The following is an 18136-nucleotide window of genomic DNA, read 5'->3' on the forward strand; positions in this document are numbered from 1 at the left end:
TAATCCCAGCTAGTCGGGATGCTGAGGCAGGAGAATCACTTGAACCTTGAATGCGGAGGTTACAGTGAGCCAAGATGATGCCATTACAATCCAGCCTGGGAAACAGAGTGAGATTCTGTCTCAAGAAAAAAAAAAAAAAAAAAGGCAAAATATTTTATTTTTTCCTCAAATGATAGTCAATATTACAAGTTTTACAGTTGGCATTCTGTATATTCTAACACAAACATTCTCCTCTCTTCTTTCTTTGTACAATCTCATTTAGTCCATGTCTTATTTATCATTTATCATTTCAAATGTATATTTCAGATACAGAGCACTGTTCTGATTTAAGTGACTATGGGGCACCCTTGGTTGTCCCACAGCCATTATCTCTAGTTTTCTGCCTTCCAACTTCCTGTATTCTGTATTTACTGAATGATGCCACTCAAGCATTTAACCAAGACAAAAATCTGGCAGTCATTTCTTGTTAACAAGAAATGCCAACGATGTCCATCTTGCCACCTAAATATTTCTCTAATCTTTCCTCTTATTTCCATCTCCACTGCCATTATTCCAATTCAAGCAACTACACTCACCTATAATAATGTAAGTTAGGCAAATTGGCCTGCCTGCCTCTATACTTCTCTTCACTCCAAAACATTATTTACCTAATCTCACAACCCTGCCTCCCCAGCATCTCAGCTGCAAACAGAATGACAATTTAAAAATACAAAATTGATTATGTAAGTCCCAAGGTAAACATCCTTTAATGATACTCAGTGCTGTTAGAATACAGTTGTCTTAGTAAGGCTTACACCTCCTTGTGACCTGTCTCTCCTATCTGGCCTGTTTCCCCAACTTTTCTTCATTGTCTAAAAAGATTCTGTTGTTATCTATTGACTTCAAGCTTAATTTCACAATGATCAAAGAACATTCTTGGTATGATTTCTATCCTTTGAGATTCTTTATTTGGCATGCTTTAATACCCAGCATGTGGTCAACTTGAGATAATGTCGTATGTCATTTGAAAAGAATATACATACTCTGCATTATTAGGTGCAGCATTATCTGTCAGTAAAGCCCAATTTATTAACAGCATTGTTAAAATCATCCATGCCCTTATTACATTTTTCATCTGTTTGTTCCTTTAGTTACTGAGAAGGGTATGTTAAAACATCCCACTGTAATTAGAGATCTTAGTTTCATCAATTATTTCTTTAGTGTTTTAAGCTATTAATTGAGCTTCAGATAACTTTAGAATTATTAGATCATTCTGGTGGGCTTACCTCTTTATCACTTTGGAATATCTCTAATAATACTTTTACAGATACAGCATCCTTTGCTGGATATTAATATAGTGACAAATGATGTAAACTTCACCTTAAGATTTTCTGTCCTTACACTTAATCTATTTTCTTCTTTTTCTTTTTTCAATTCAAACAGAGTCTTGCTCTGCCACCCAAACTGGAGTGCAGGGGCACAATCATGGCTCACTGCAGCCTCGGCCGCTTGGCACAAGCAACCCTCTCACCTCAGCCTCCTGAGTAGATGGGACAGCAAGCATGCACTACCATGCCTGGCTAATCTTTTTGTAGGTTCGGCATGTTTCCCAGGCTGGTCTCAAACACCTGAGCTCAAGCAATCCACCTGCCTCAGCCTCCCAGGCTGGCATCCCAGGCTTGAGCCATCAGGCCCAGCCTAAAGTTTATCTCTTTTAAGTACACTTGAGATTTGTTTTGTTATTCAGTGTGGCGACCTTTATCTTTTAATCGCAGCATTTATTTAAACTATAATCTTACTATATTTTCTATTTACCCCACTTAATCCCACTTACTCCTGTTAAGGTACACACATAGCAAAACTTTGTGTTACAAGAAAAACCAAATATGTTGAAAACAACATGTTAGTTACAGAACGGTTTTTGATTCTTGGTCACTATATTTCCCCATTTGAAAAATAGTTTGTTTATAGATATGCATCTTATCATAATTCAAGTCTCCATAATAAAAAGCAAGTGAAGCAATTTTATTTTGGAGTAATTTTTTATTCATGATGTAAGACATATATAGATGCAATGGATGTACCTGACCTATAAAAATAAATAGTTCCATCTTATAACTATTAAGAAAAATTTTAAATACATTTTTAATTGTTTGGTACTGCACACCCTGTGGGATATGCACTCTGTATTATATGTATTATATATATTATATGTATAGTATTATTTTATTACTATAAATATCTTTCCCAAGAGCCCAACTCTTTCAGCATAACATAATGAAGGGTCTGTCTGTGAGAAATTGGTCACCTTATAAAATTTTTGAAAGACAACCCCAATCTAAAATCAAAATCTGTGATCATAATTCAATATATCAGGGACAGAGAAAAACACATTTTTCATCATAATTCTGTCGTAAATGATCTAACGGAAGGGATTCCTTTCTCAAAGAATGTCAAAATGAGTCAGAAAAATAGTATCTGATTTTTATCAACCAAGATAAAACAAAAAGAAATTATTGCTTCTTTATTAGAAGATGCAAAAAACATAACGAGAGCCTCCCCAAATAAGATACTTCCAAGTTTTAAGTAAATTAAAAAAAAATAAGAACAAGAAGAAAGAAAAGAAGGGAGGAAAGAAGACATTTATATTCATTAAAAAAAGTTTAAGATGCTGCAAGTTTGGCTGTAAATAAGCCAGAGTAGAGGACAAATTAAATAAGACACAATTTAGCTAGGGCCCATATGTAACAAGTTGACTCTTGAAGTGTTAGGTCAATGGCCGGGGGCGGTGGCTCAAGCCTGTAATCCCAGCACTTTGGGAGGCCGAGGCAGGTGGATCACGAGGTCAAGAGATAGAGATCATCCTGGTCAAAATGGTGAAACCCCGTCTCTACTAAAGATACAAAAAATCAGCTGGGCATGGTGGCGCGTGCCTGTAATCCCAGCTACCCAGGAGGCTGAGGCAGGAGAATTGCCTGAACCCAGGAGGCGGAGGTTGCGGTGAGCTGAGATCGCGCCATTGCACTCCAGCCTGGATAACAAGAGCGAAACTCGGTCTCAAAAAAAAAAAAAAAAAAAAAAAAAAAAAAAAAAAGAAAAGAAAAGAAAAGAAAAGAAAAGAAAAAAGAAAAAAAAAGATATTTGGTAGCTGCTGTAGAAGTACTGGACACTAATTTTGAAGAGCATGCAGAGGGAGACGTACAGTTCTCTGTGATTGACAAAAGGACATTGTCAGTGCTTATATCTTCAAGAGGCTTAAAAAAAACTTACTATAAGTTAAGAGAGACTGTCCATAGTCTCTATTGATGATTAAAATGTTTGCACTGCTTTACTACTTTCTGTTTAATTCCCATTCCTTTTAGCATCAGATGGATCCTTATCAGATACTGTGCTCAAACCACAAATTTGCTACATTTTCAATATATACTGACATTTAAAATCTCACTGGATGTTCACTTGTTTACCAAGAACCATTTTAAAAAATAACTCAGGGCTGGGGACGGTGGCTCCCAGCACTTTGGGAGGCTCAGGTGGGTGGATCACCTGAGATCAGGAGTTAGAGACCAGCCAGGCCTAAAAATTTTAGTCTAGACCAGCCCCATCTAGACTAAAAATACAAAAATTAGCCGGGCGTGGTGGCAGGTGCCTGTAATCACAGCTACTTGGGAGGCTGAGGCAGGAGAATCTCTTGAACCTGGGAGGTGAAGGTTGCAGTGAGCGGACATTGTGCCACTCCAGTCTAGCCTGGGAGGCAAGAGTGAAACTCCTTCTCAAAAAAAAAGTCACTTCAGAAAAGTTTCTGCATGTGGGACATTCACTCTAGGAGCCACAAAGCCAGGTGTGTCTGGCCTCCCCCTAGGCTCACTCTTGGCTAAGACGCTCTCTCCATCTAGGTGATGGCATCTGCCTGCTCCTTGTCCTCTCAGAATTCACTATTTCTTTTTTTTTTTTTTTCTTTTTTTGAGACGGAGTTTCGCTCTTGTTACCCAGGCTGGAGCGCAATGGCGTTATCTTGGCTCACTGCAACCTCCGCCTCCTGGGTTCAAGCAATTCTGCCTCAGCCTCCCGAGTAGCTGGGACTACAGGCGCATGCCACCGTGCCCAGCTAATTTTTGTATTTTTAGTAGAGACGGTGTTTCACCTTGTTGACCAGGATGGTCTCTATCTCTTGACCTAGTAATCCATCCGCCTCAGCCTCCCAAAGTGCTGGGATCATAGGCGTGAGCCACCATGCCCGGCCTGAATTCACTATTTCTATACATGCCTTAGCAACAATTACAAATAGCTGCATGCTATTGACCTTCGAGGACACATAAAACTATTAAAATTATAATTATTAAACTTCAAATACCTAACATTGCTTTTCCTAGAAATATAATTTTTAAAGGTGGAAAAACTGGCTGGTATGGCGTCAAATACACATTCAAAGAATAAAACTGATTCTAGATTATAAACTACATATCTTAACAGATTCAAAGAGACTGTGTCATCTGTTTTGTTTATGTTTTCATTTGTTTGTTTGTTTGCTTTTTAAATCAAATATTTGGCCTGACCCATAGGTGGAATAGGCAGTTAAAAAACAAGGTGTGTTTTTAGCACCTCAAACTCTTCCCATTCAGCCCTAAATTTTATTCCTTAATAGCCGAAGATATACCAGTGAATCTCTTCTTTTTCTTTCAAAAGTATTAACATTATTATACATTGCATGCCTGCATCAAAATGTATGAATATATACATCTACCATGTACCCGAAAATACGAAAAATAAAAGGTATTAATAATGATACCTTATTGCTCATCATGTCTATAATCTTGACATAAATATCTTGTCATTTTCTTAGGATCAATGCCTAGAATTGCAATCACTGGAAAAAATTCAAGAACTTTAAGAAAGTTTAAAATATATTATTGTGGTGCCAAATAACATAATCAATGATTTCCTAACTTTCCTGTAGATGCATGTGGGCTGACATGGATCAAGAATAGGATTCAATTCCTGAAAGGGCATTGTATTTTAGCCGCAAAACCTAATTTCCTAGACCTAAGTTTTCTCTTAAGTAAAGTCAGGGATTAAGTCAGCAGAATAAAAGCCTCACTGGGGAAAGAGTCAGAAGTCTGGGATTCCAATCCTGGTTCTGGTAGTTAGCAATTATACAGAAACTTGGGAAAACCATGTCATCTCTCTGAGCCTCAGTCCCATGCTAAAAATAATGTAGAACTAGATGATTTCTCTGGTTCTGTTTTGGCTTTGCAATTCTGTGATGGGAGTGGGAAACTGGAATGTCAATATGGACATTTACTTTCTCCAAAACCTAAATTTGTCCCTTGTCTCAGTGTCTTTTAGCCTGGAGTGGTTTAAAATATTATTTATTTCCTAAATAACAATAAACTTCCATGTGAATTCACTCCTTACATAAGAATATTAAATGCTTAGAACTTGGGTCTTACAAGAGTAAATAAATATCATATCCTGGAGAAACTCAGTCAGTCATGAAAAGAAATCGTTAGTCAAATTTTCCACAGAAATACAATACTCTGTAGAGACAGGAAACAAAACCCCTACCTGGGAGGAAACAGATTTCCCAAGTGAGGTGTATTTAATCTAAAATTTAAAGGTATATAGCATTTTCCAAGTAGATAAAAAAGAAAAGGGTATTTTTGAGGTAAATGACATGTGAAGATACATGGATGACTGAAAGCTTTAGTAGATTCAGATAATTTGCTACACAGAATTTATCACTAAATAAACAAAATGTCTTTTTTAAAATTATAAAACAAAAAGGAGTATTTTGGCAGTCTTGATTTATGCTATCCATAAATCAAACATTCAACTTTTGCTCACTGTAAACTGTTTCCAGTAAGTAACTTTTTGTGATATACTTTTCTGTGGTAAAGTCACAAGTCCTCCTCATGCATTTTCAATATTAATCAATACTACTGAGGTTCTCCTTCTGTTCTAATGACATCAGTCCCTTTAACTCTCTCTTAAAATTGTAGTTAATGCCACTCCATGCAGTAGCCACCAGATGGTAATGAAGAGCAGTTTGGCTTCGTAGTCTTCTGAGGACCAAATATTTCACCACTGTATCATGTTCAGGCTTCACAAATTTGTCTGGAAAGTAAAAGTTTAATTTCAAACACTGTGTTGGTTTGATGGCAGGCTGGTATACATCTATGATATTTTAATCATTTAGTTTGTGTATGCCTGGTTTGCATTACAGGCTCTGCATTGGGGACTTAAAGATACTGAAAAAGCCACATACATTTCTGCCATTGTGCTTTACTTTAAAGGTGACTGTGATTTAAACATTTGAAAGACTAAAATATTTGTGTCTAGAATGATTAGTGAAAATACATTCATTCTTTAGATTTAATTTATGTTTTCTTCTGGTTATAAACATATTTAAAAGAGGAATCGCTGTGTATCATCAGAACAAAAATATTATAAAATTAAAAAATGCAATGTAAACATATACAATAAAATTGCATAAGGTACACAGTATATTCTGCATCTTTGTTTTTTGGACTTATTAACTTGCCAAATATGCTCCCTCACTACTGTTTTTCCCAAAACTTGTAAAGTAAATGTTGATATTTTTGCAAAGGCTTTGGCCTACTTTTATAAAACAGTGTAAAAAGTGTTTTACTTGAATGACTGTATGATATATAATTTGTTCCTAGTATTTTGTCTCCAAAATTTCTTTAGCGAGAATGCATTGTTTAATTGAAAAGTCAGAAGAAAAAAATTCAAATATGTTTAATTTAGAATCTAAGTAATAGTTTATGTAGGTTTAACATTTATAAAAGTTCACATATCATGAGTTATTAATTGTGCCATAAAAAACTAATCATTCTAAGAGTAACAAAAACAATAAGTTGTTGTAAGATAAGGTTCAGAGTTCTATAACAATGTCATATCACTTTTTGGAACAATTCAATGGCATTTGAAAGACAAGAACAATTTTAACATTGAATTGACACACAATTTTACTAGAACCCAAAACATTTAAGATTAAATGTTTATTTAATCTTATATCCCCATGCAACTCTATTAGTTAGGGTTTTCTAGAGAAATTGAACCAATAGAACGTAGATCAGTCTCTCTGTAGAGATTTTAAGGAATTGACTCACACAATTATAGGGGCTGGTAAACTCAAAACCTGCAGGGAAGTCTGGAAGACTGGAGACCCAGGGAATGCCTAATGTTACATTTCACATCTGAATTTCACCTGATGGCAGAATTCCTTCTTCTGGGAGGTCAGTCTTTGTCTATTAAGGCCTTCAACTGATTGGATGAGATTCACCCAAATTATGGAGGATAATGTGTTTTATTTAACGTCTACTAATTAAAATCTTTATCTCATCTAAGAAATACATTCCCGGAAATATTGAAAATAATATCTTACCAAACATCTGGGTACTGTGATCTAGGCAAGTGAACACAAAATTAACCATCACATCATTCTTATAAAATGCTATTCAATTTGTTCTATGAAATATTTCAGGCATATGAAAAATACATATAATAGCTAGCCTTCAAAGATCAAATGATCATATCTCTCAGTATTTACATCTTTTTGTATCCCCTTCTGCATGAATCCGGTTTGACCCTGTAACCTGCTGTGGCCAGTATAATAATGCTCTGTGACTTTCACGGTTTGGTCGTAAGAAGTCTTCAGCTTCAGCCTAACTTGAAACGTTTACATTGGGAAAGCCAGCTGGCATATAAAAAAGCCACCTTACTTAGCTGGCTTGGATTGCTACATAACATACCCTGAAACCAGCATGTTATGTGGCAATTCAAGCTAGCTAAGTAAGGAGGACAGAGAGAAAGGAATAGAGAGAGAGAAAGAAAGAGAATCTAGCCAATTCTCTCTCTAGCTGAGGTACCAGTCATGTGAAGCAATAAGCCATCTTCGATGCCCAGCTCAGTTAAACCTTCAAATTATGCCAGTCCTAGCCACTATCTAACTGCATTGGGGTGAAAGACCTCCTGGGAGAACCACTACCTGAGCCTAGTCAAACTATGTGCACTGTGAGAGAGTATCACAAATTGTTTTAAGCTAGAAAGGTTTACAGGGCCTTGCTCTACAATAGATGATGAACTCCAAAAAAAAAAAAAAAAAAAAGTACATAGTGAACATCTAAGTCCTGACCATCAGATTTAGCAAATCTTAACATTTTGTCATATTTTCTTTAGATATTTTTTAATGAGATAGAGCAGTACATAAATAGTTGAAATGGTTAATGTTTCTCTTCCTTATTTCATTCCTCTTTCTGCCATGGATATCCATTACCTTGAATTTGTTACCTATTTTTTCATGCAGACTTTTTCATATGGCTACATATATGTCCACAAAATGCATAAATTTTTTATGTTTTAAATGTTATATGAATATTTTGCTGAAGGTATTATTGTTATTGAGAGAAAGAGGTTTGCTCCCCGATGCACTAGAAGTCATCGGACACAGAGCTTTTGAAAAAAGAAAAGATTTTATTGCAATTGAAGTAATAAGGTGACATGAGTCCAGCTCAAATGTATCTCCCTGTGCTGACTTGAAGGAAGTAATTTTATTAGAAAGAGCTTTAGGGGTGGACTTTAGAATTAGAAGGAGATTGGTGGAAGAAAAGAGGAGGTCTGGAAGGTCCTTGGACATGCACAGGTATCTCTTCATGCCTCCTCATGGGTCCCATGTGCAAATTTCAGAGAATTTAGTATGAAACATGAGATGAAAATTCAGGCTGTGATGTCAGTATGTCTATTCTGTGCAAACTCTATTTTAATAACCATGTTGGCATTAACTTGTGCTAGCTAGTTTTGTTATCTAATAAGCAGAAGGAGTTTTAGCACTGTTTCTTTTATTGGTAATCCATTATCTTGTAAACTATTTTTGTCACTGGTGTCTTTAACTCTTTCAGAATATTTTCATTATTCTGCCTCTTGCTTATTTTGTGTACATTTACTCCTGACATATTTATATTGCAACATATACCTTATTTCCTTATTTTACTTGTTGTCTAGTTCTCTCTTTACACCACAATATAATGTATCCACTTCCCTGTTAAATGACATTTAATTTGTTTCTAAGTTTTCAGTATTATGAACAACATAACATATTTTAGATGTCGCCTCATGAACATGTTTGAGAGTTTCTTGGAGCTATAAAATTAAAATTAGATGGTTTGGTAATATGGTATGAATATGTTAAACTTTAATTTATTGGCAAACTGCTTTCCAAAGTAGTTCTACTAGTCCCTTATCACTCTTGAAACAAGACATGGCATTGTATTTATTATAAAATATGCACTTGGGAAAAAATTTGACAATGTTTAAATGGTTGTCAAATGAATCAGACCTGTCAGTATTTACATCTTTGTGTATCCCTTCTGCATGAACTATATGGTTTAATTTGGGGCACTATTGGTAATGCATGAATTATCCTTGCAAACTGTTACTATTAGGTGCTGAAAATAAATCTATTTCTTAATAATAGTACCTTTTCCAGAAACTTTAAAAATACACACATACCATACATACACTAACATAATTAAAGGAATAATTAGTACTCTGTACAGGGTTTATAGCACATTCACATGTGCACACACACACACACACACACACAGAATCATGGCTCTTTGAAGTAGTACTTCTAAACTTATTCTGAGAGCTTATTTCAGAATTCAAGTTCTGACAAATAAAATAATTCTTCACATATTATTAGACATTTTCAATTGAGCCTAAAAAAGTAGTTATTAAATGAATTACTTGGATTGTATTCCATTAAATTGTATTCTTTGTACTTATTTTAAAAATCAGACTTTCAAATAAAATAAAAGTTAATATTGAATAACTAATATTTCCTAATATAATTTAAATTAATGTGAGAGCTTGGAGACTATTAGTATTGATATACTGTCTTAATGTCCAACTTGATCTCAGACAATTATAAAACATAATTAATAATTAAAATATATACTATAATAGTTGAACTTCCAAATATCATATGTAGAGTTTATTCAGGTAAAATATTGTCCTAATTTAATTTTTAAAGTAATTTCTCTGAAATAACTAAATTTACATTAACTATATGGCAAAAAGTTCTTATTTTGACAACAGTATTAACTGGTATTATGAGATGTTTAGTCAAATACAGTATGTTAAATTCTCTCAGATTAGGAAACCCTTGTACGCTGTTGGTGGGAATGTAAATTTGTACAGCTATTGCGGAAACAGTATGGAGGTTCCTCAAAAAAAAAACACGTAGCACTATCATATGACCTAGCAATCCCTCTTCTGGACATATTTCTGAAGGAAATAAAATCAGCATCTTGTAGAGATATCTGAGCTCTAATGTTTATTGCAGCATTATTCATAATAGTCAAGATATGGATACAACCTATGTGTGTCCATCAGTGGATGAATGTGTGCATATATATATATATATATATATATATGATACATGTACACACACATATATATGTGCTTTAAAAAAGAAAGGATACTGTCCTTTGCAACAACATGGATGAACCTGGAGGACATATACTAACTGAAATAAGCCAGACACAGAAAGTGCAGAAAAATAAATATGAAATGTTCTCACTTATTTGTGGAATCTGTTAATAGCCAAGTACATAGAAACTGAGAGTAGAATGGTAGTTACCAAAGAAGGGATAGTGGGGAGGGGAATTTAGGAGATAGAGCTTGAAGTGTACAAAGTTACAGTTATATATGATGATAAGATCTAATGTACAGCATGAAGCCATAGTTGATAATATTTCACTGTGCACTGAACAGTAATTTGCTGAGAGTAGATATGTTAATTTGACTGTAAAAGTCATTTTACTATATATATATATGTGTATCAAAACATCATATTGTATACCTCAAATACATACAATAAGAAATGAATGAAGATAAAAAAATCCATAACTCGACAATGATAATAGGCTGATATACAGGTAATACTTCAATAGAAACACTGTTTTAATACAAAAAAGGAAATGCATTAACTAAGAGAATATCAAATCAATTCTTCTCACCTATGCTAAATACAAGGGGCAGAGAAATACATTAATCTAAAATTGTCAATAGCTTCTAAATTCTTGGAACAGAAATGTTTCAAACTGGGTCTACATCTACAAACCTTCAGAACTTAAAGCAATAATTCATACCAGTAACCTACTCAAATGGTTACAATTGGTTCAATATTTACCAGAAAGAATTAATTTTTTTGAAAAAAAGAGGAACAGGTTGAACTATTTCAAATTATTTACTTCATTATGACTCAAATATTTTGTGTATCAAGCTCATTGGACATATGATAAATTGACAATAAATGGGACCGAGTACCCACAAGAGATTTACAATCTACATGATAGTCTATAGAAACCAGCAATGGGCAAGCTTATAAAATGAGATAGAGATGTTTATCACACATTAATTACCAATATTCATTCACTTGTTTGGTTGCATGTTCTAGCGTTTTTTTTTTATATTAAAATGTTGGTCCATACTGTAGTTGTCCATGGTCTATAAGAACTTGATTGGAGATAAACAGTCTTACAGAAAATTGCATTACATAAAAACAAAATTTCGTGTTTATTTTCAAGGCATTTCATAGTCCACAAGGCATTGTGGACTTTGAAGGGTCCATCCTAAGGTTTTAGCAGTTGGCTGTCTGTATTATTTGCAACTTATTATATCTGAAGCAAACCCATTTGTTTAATTTTTAAAATGTGACTGGCTTAACATAATGATATTTGAGGGTAGTATAATTCATTCACAATCCTGGGCTATCACAAATAGGGGTTTACATGGAAAAATAGCATATTTATATTTGTAAGTTAAGGTAAATTGTAACTTTTCAGGATGTTAGAGTTCTACAAAAAAACCTTTCATGTTAATAGGCAATTTTTTTTAAAGATTTCAGGCAGTGAAATTCAACATATGTTTTCTTGCAGTAATACAAAAGTAACATAAATGAAAGATTGTAAAATAAAATAAAATGTCTTTAGTATTATCTTCAGCTGAACTTAAATACTATAACCCAGTTAACAAAAATATAACTGGAAGTAGCTCCTCTGAAAGAATGTTCTTTTAATTTGAATATAATAGTTTCATAGATTTTAAATTTGAATTTTAAAGATACTTATCTTTAACAATATGTAACTTCTTCTCCAAAGCCATTATTTTAGGTTGTTTATTTTTTGAAATGTATATTTTTTAAATAAAAATAGCAAGGGAAAGTAGTTTAGCAAATACCAATTTAGGTTTTAGAAAGTATAGGAAAAGGCTTAGAGATGTAAGGAAGGGGTTGGGCTTACATCTGTAATCCCAGCACTATGGGAGACAGAGGCAGGAGTATCACTTGAGGCCAGAAGTTTGAAACTAGCCTGGTGACACTGCAGAGCCTCCACATCTCTACAAAGAAATAAACATAAATATATATTGAGTAAGCATGGTGACACACACCTGTAGTTCCAACTACTTAGGGGCTGAGGTAGGAAGATCCCTTGAGCCCAAAAGGTAGAAGCTGCAGTCAGCTATGATGGTACTACTGCTCTCCAGCCTGGGCAACAGAGCTAGATTCGCTTTTTAAAAATGTAGGAAAGTATTCAGATTGGAGAAATAATGTAATATGTGGAGAATCCGTGATGACCAGTGCATTCATGGCATATTTTGGAGGATGCACTAGTACTTCAATTGTTTCCCAAAAGAGAGAGTTTGAACCTCATCCAAATTTATAAGATGGATCTGGGAACAAGCAATTCATTGCTTTGTTTAATTGTTCATTCGATAAATATTTATTGACATTCTATGTGGCATGCACTGTAGCAACAGATAAAATAAACACAGATGAGCAAAAATTACCCAGCCCAGGCCCTCAGAGAGACTACAGTCTATGAGAAAAGAATGATAGAGATGGAATTAGGATGAAGTGTGACAAATTCCATGAAGGAAGCAGTACACAACACAGAGCACGGAGCTCTGGCTATTGCGCATGATGGGCACTTTTGGCTTTCCCTTAGAAAGAAAACTTGAATCCAAACGTTTAAAACACACAAAAAACCCAAACCTCTGTCTAATATAATGCGTTCCCACTTCATACCCGTCCACTAGTCATCCAAATCTGAACAAGTCATCAGAGTTCCGAATAGAACCTAATTGGTGTTTGTTTCCAGTTTATGGGAATTGCTTAGCTCATTGGTCCATCATATGAAAATTTCCACATGCATCATTACTAATGTGAAAGACGCTTTCCCCCCTTGAAGCCAATAATAAATGCTTTTCAAAGATCTGTTGGGAATGCTTACCTTTGCTCAGTAAAACACTAAAGATATAGAGCTTAGTGATCCCTTTCACGTCCCAAAGGAACTAAGATTTGTCCCTCTCCATTTCAATTTATGTATCCTTTCTCTCCACACCCCACCTTCTCTCTGTGTGTGTGCCTCTGTCACACACACATTTTCTCTTTTTCCCCCTCTCCCTCTCTCCAGCCGTCCTTTCCCCCTACCTAAAGCGGTCAACCTCTGGAAGTAAGTCAACTCCATTCTGAAACAGAAGAGTGTCGCAAGAAGTGAAAGTGATTTTGACAAGAGGTCGCTTGTCTCCACCTCTCCGCTCCTCTCCAGAAAAGGATGGAGAAGCAAAGCGGAGGGTGCGCGCTTGTCCAGTGGAGGCGGGTAAAGAAGCTTTAAAGCCATAGCTTAGAAAATGCTGGGACTAGGGTGCGGCTGGAGTCCACTTTGCAATAGTTTGGCGGGAGTCCGCTCGGTGAGTGGTAACCCCTGTTACCAGGAAGAATCTTTTTGGTTCCGTCGCCCTCCCTACCGCCCTCCACAACACCTGAAGGGGAGGGTCTCAAAGGTCGATTGAGCCTGGACTTGACCCCCGCCCTCCTCATCACTTCCTCCCACCCCACGCCCAGCAGTCCCCGCCACCCACCCCTTCTCCACCTCCAACCTTGACTCTGGGTACAAACAGGTCCTCGCACAACCTGATGAGAGAGGAGCTTCATTGGTTAGATCCAAATCCCAGCGGAAGGGAGGGGGCCAGGAGGGAGGAGGCCGAGCACTGCTATGGGCGGGAGCCCACTTGGGGTGAGGGGCTGCGGAGCCGGAGGAGGGGCGAGAGACCCCGGTCCTCATGCCCGGAGTTACAGTCGGAACAAACTTGCCGAGTCTTGCAGCGCGAGCTCGCGGATGCGAACCCCAGAACCTCCAGCGCGCGGGCACGAAAGGGTGGGGAGCGGTATACATAGCTCTACATACACATTGAACGCTGAGCGAGAAAGGAGGGGGCGAGGAAGGCAGGTTCCGCCTCCCCTGGCCCCGTGCACACACACGCCCACCCCGGCTCGGGCTGGCTGAGCGCGGGCGAGTGTGAGCGCGAGTGTGCGCACGCCGCGGGAGCCTCTCTGCCCTCTCCTCGCACCCTGCTCAGGGCATCTGAAGAGCCTGGAAACGTGAACAGGCTTGAAGTATGGCATGTTGCAAAGATGGTTTCTGCCAAGAAGGTACCCGCGATCGCTCTATCCGCCGGGGTCAGTTTCGCCCTCCTGCGCTTCCTGTGCCTGGCGGTTTGGTGAGTTCTCTGGGGTGTGCAGGGAGGTGGGCGACTGGAAAGTGGAGAAATGGCCAGCTCCCGGACCCCTTCGGGCACTCGCTCCGCCTTGGGTGGACTAGATCTTCTCATCTCAGCTGTAAGATCGCGGGCCAAAGCCAGGCTTTTCTGTGACCGCATAGATGCTGAGAGCACCAAGGGCGCGGGGCGCAAGAGGCGTGTGGGCACTGGGGGTCTTGTGGTGGGGCGCGCTTTTCCGGACCATTTCTGTCTTCTGCATCCCAACCCCCAGCCTCGTCGCCTTTAGCTTGGGGCAAGCGATTCTTTCCCTAGAAAACAAACCTGTTTGCACCTGTTCTTTGATGGGTTCTTAAAATAATCTCCTCCGCCCCCGTTTTTTTTTTTTTTTTCTCTCTTGCAGTTTAAACGAATCCCCAGGACAGAACCAAAAGGAGGAGAAATTGTGCACAGAAAATTTCACCCGCATCCTGGACAGTTTGCTCGATGGTTATGACAACAGGCTGCGTCCTGGATTTGGGGGTATGAACGATTTCAAACGCTCAAGTGTGTGCTGTCTGTCCCTCTCTTGGTCTGCCTGTCTGTCTGTCTGTGGGAATATCATTAGGTATGCCTCACGTGCAAAAATAAATCTCTATCTCTCCTCTCTTGGTGAGACCTATGACAAGAAGACCGCCTCCACCCGTACTTTCCCATCTCCCTGCCCCCTCAGAAGCTTTGCTTCTCCCCCACACTAATTACCTCCCGGGACCTGACTGCTGGGTGGGGGAGGTTGGAGAGGAAGAGTCAAAAATGGGAACTCTAGGCTCAGCTGCCTGGCTGCTCTTCGCTGAGAATAGTTTCCCTGAACCTGGCCACTTAGCTCAGAGCAGGTTGCACTTGAGGCAGCTGAACCGAAGTCCCTCTTCCTCCCACGTGTCCAAGTCTCTGCCAAAACCTTGGCCAGCGTTCTACCTAGGACATGAATCTGGGGCATGAAGCTGCCTGCTATGCTAGAGAACCCAGACCTTTCCTTTTCTCTTCTACAGCGGGATGCTTTTTTCTTTCTTTCTTTTTTGGGGATGTGTCATTTGCTTTCCTCCTAAGACTTTAAAGCCAGAGATGTTTCAGCTTGCTTTCTTCAACAAAATAGGTTTAAAGGACTTAATAGAGGCACATCCATTAACAACACTGTTGCTCTTTTTTATACTCATATTTCCTTTGCATATATAATGGAAATCTATGTGCCAAGCTTTGTGCTAGGCACTAGGTCCACAGAAATCGTAAGACACAGTTCTTAACCTCAAACAGCTTCTCAGCCCAGTTCAACAAGGACGAATCACTTGCTACGGTCCCATTCACAGGTTTGACCCAAGTTCTTTGATCTCAAATTCCCTGCTCTTTACAGTACACTGCATTAATTACCCTTCAGCAAATGAGTTGAACAAGACAAAGATTCTATCTTAAAGGAGCTTACATTCAAGTGGTGACAATAATAGCAACCAGTAATATTGTATTTATTTAATAACATGTTCACATATACCAGGCACTTTATAGATATTACTACTCTGTTTAACCCTCACAACAATCCTTTGAAAGCCAATACTATCCCCACTTTACAGATAAGGAAATTGAGGCTTAGAAATTTAAGTAACTAGTACAAGTTCGAAGTTAGTAAGTGGGAGTAGAAGGATGTAAACCCAGGGCAGGCTGTGTATTTAAAAGACAACGCCATGCAGATGGGAGTGGTATCAGATATTACATGATGAGTATCATCTAATATTAGAAGCATGGAGCAACTTTATGCTTCCTATTGAGGGTGTGTGGAAGAGGAGATTCTGGGAGAATGGAGAAAGTAAGAATGGGGAGCAGGACAGCATGTGATGTGAGGTAGGAGTATGGCCTGAGGCTAGAAAGAGTTGGTGGAGATAAAATGGAGTTGGATACAGTAGAATTGGGACTTTTTTGGAGTCTAGTCTCATTTAACAAATGGGGACACTGAGGTCTAGAAAGGGAAAGTGATGTCTATAAGGGCACATAGTATATTAATGAGAGGATGAAATCAGGTCTTCTGAATTCCAAACCATTATTTTCTTGGATTTTATAAGAAGGTTATGGGAAGCCAATTGAGGGTATTCATTCAGGATTTGTATTTTTTTCTTTTTTCTGAGACAGAGTCTTGCTCTGTCATCCAGGCTGGAGTGCAGTGGCATGATCTGGGCTCATGGCAACCTCTGTCTCCTGGGTTCAAGCGACTCTCCTGCTACAGCCTCCCAAGTAGCTGGGATTACAGGCGCATGCCACCCACACCCAACTATTTTTTTTTAAATATACTTTTTGGTAGAGATTCACCATATTGGTCAGACTGGTCTTGAACTGCTGACCTCAAGTGATCCACCATCCTCTGCCTCCCAAACTGCTGGGATTACAGGCATGAGCCACCACTCCCAGCCAGCATTTGTATATTGACAGTGAGAAGGAGGAAAGTTTCTCCTGCTTCTTTTCATGTTGCCTCTCCAGGGATAGGTTGCCTGCACTGCATTTGCCTTCATGCAAATCTGAAAAGAGGTGAATCATTTGTCAATGCATGATCTTCCATAAGTGACTGGGAAATTACCATTTTAGATCAAAAATAGTGTTGTGGAGAATGGTTCAGATGATGTGATACCATTTAAGGCAGTATTATATTAATAAAAGAGGATTTATCTGCCCATACATGTTTTAAACTTGACATTGTAAGTGAAGAAAAAAATAAGACAAGTATCCAGTCCCATGTAGTTTAAATATTCATCAGAAAATTGATATACCAGAACATAAATCAAAGTGAAAAGTTAGAACGGAAATTATATTGTTTTATTATAAATGTTGAAATTTAAAGTAATACCTGCCCAGCTGGCTGTAATGCAAGTTATAATTCAAAAGGAAGAAGGGATCCATTGTAGATGGATTATTTTTACCATTTAGCATTATATTGACAATAACATTAGTGAAAACATTCTATGTGAGACCTTACTCGGTTTTGGTTGATCGTAATTCTGCTAAACGTCTCAAGGACATTATTCGTCATCTAACTTGTCACTGCCAAGTGATCTGCATTACCCACCTGAAAATATTTTCAGAGTTTTATGAGAAGGAGTTAAATTAACATGACTTCCAGCATTAGCAATTGATTAACCATTTAAACATTTACTATGTAGCAAAACATGGGTTTTTCTTTCTTTCTTGGCTTTTCTGATAAATGTTTGTGGTAGATGTGATTCACTTTTTAGCAGTAGGTCATTCTCTGTAAATGCGCAGTATTCCCAGCGCTACAGAGGAATAGTGATTCTCACCTGCAGAAAATGTGTTATCTGTTTACATGAAGTTGTAAATGTGTACCACTGAAAACAGTGAGAAACTTAAGCATTGGCACAGACTCTTAGATACCACAAATCAGACCCCTTTTATGACATTGCATATGCTGTGGAAAGTTTGGTATTTTAAAAATAAAATAAAAACAATCCAGATTTTGACTAGTAGGCTATAAATATGGATTTACTTCCTGGTTCCTATAATCCTGCTCCGGCTCTTTGTGGGGCATTTACTTATATCTGTTTAT

The 18136-nt window shown here is 37.7% G+C and overlaps 2 protein-coding genes across 8 annotated transcripts in view; one reads left to right on the forward strand and one right to left on the reverse strand.

Moving 5' to 3' along the window:
• GABRB1 (gamma-aminobutyric acid type A receptor subunit beta1) overlaps positions 1 to 14254 on the reverse strand; it is a 439900-nt gene extending 425646 nt beyond the window's left edge. For 2 of the 4 annotated variants that reach the window (XM_035293756.3, XM_078367259.1), the window contains exon 1: positions 13493 to 13618. Coding sequence is in view for 1 of the 4 variants with exons in the window: in XM_035293755.3 (XP_035149646.1) it covers positions 13976 to 13996 (21 nt within the window). In the remaining 3 variants the exon portion in view is untranslated. Of the gene's footprint in view, positions 1 to 13492; positions 13619 to 13941 lie in introns of those variants that run through there. The other 2 variants (XM_035293755.3, XM_054253375.2) reach the window with 2 other exon arrangements.
• An 83-nt stretch (positions 14255 to 14337) lies between these two features.
• The window catches only part of GABRA4 (gamma-aminobutyric acid type A receptor subunit alpha4), a 77905-nt gene continuing 74106 nt past the window's right edge, over positions 14338 to 18136 (forward strand). For all 4 annotated transcript variants that reach the window (XM_002745875.6, XM_008993404.5, XM_017970584.4 and 1 more), the window contains exons 1-2: positions 14338 to 14562; positions 14963 to 15081. In XM_002745875.6, coding sequence (XP_002745921.1) covers positions 14477 to 14562; positions 14963 to 15081 — 205 coding nt within the window. In that variant the 5' untranslated portion in view covers positions 14338 to 14476. The remainder of the gene's footprint in view (positions 14563 to 14962; positions 15082 to 18136) is intronic.

This window comes from Callithrix jacchus, chromosome 3 (assembly GCF_049354715.1).
Source record: "Callithrix jacchus isolate 240 chromosome 3, calJac240_pri, whole genome shotgun sequence".
Lineage (NCBI taxonomy): Eukaryota > Metazoa > Chordata > Mammalia > Primates > Cebidae > Callithrix > Callithrix jacchus.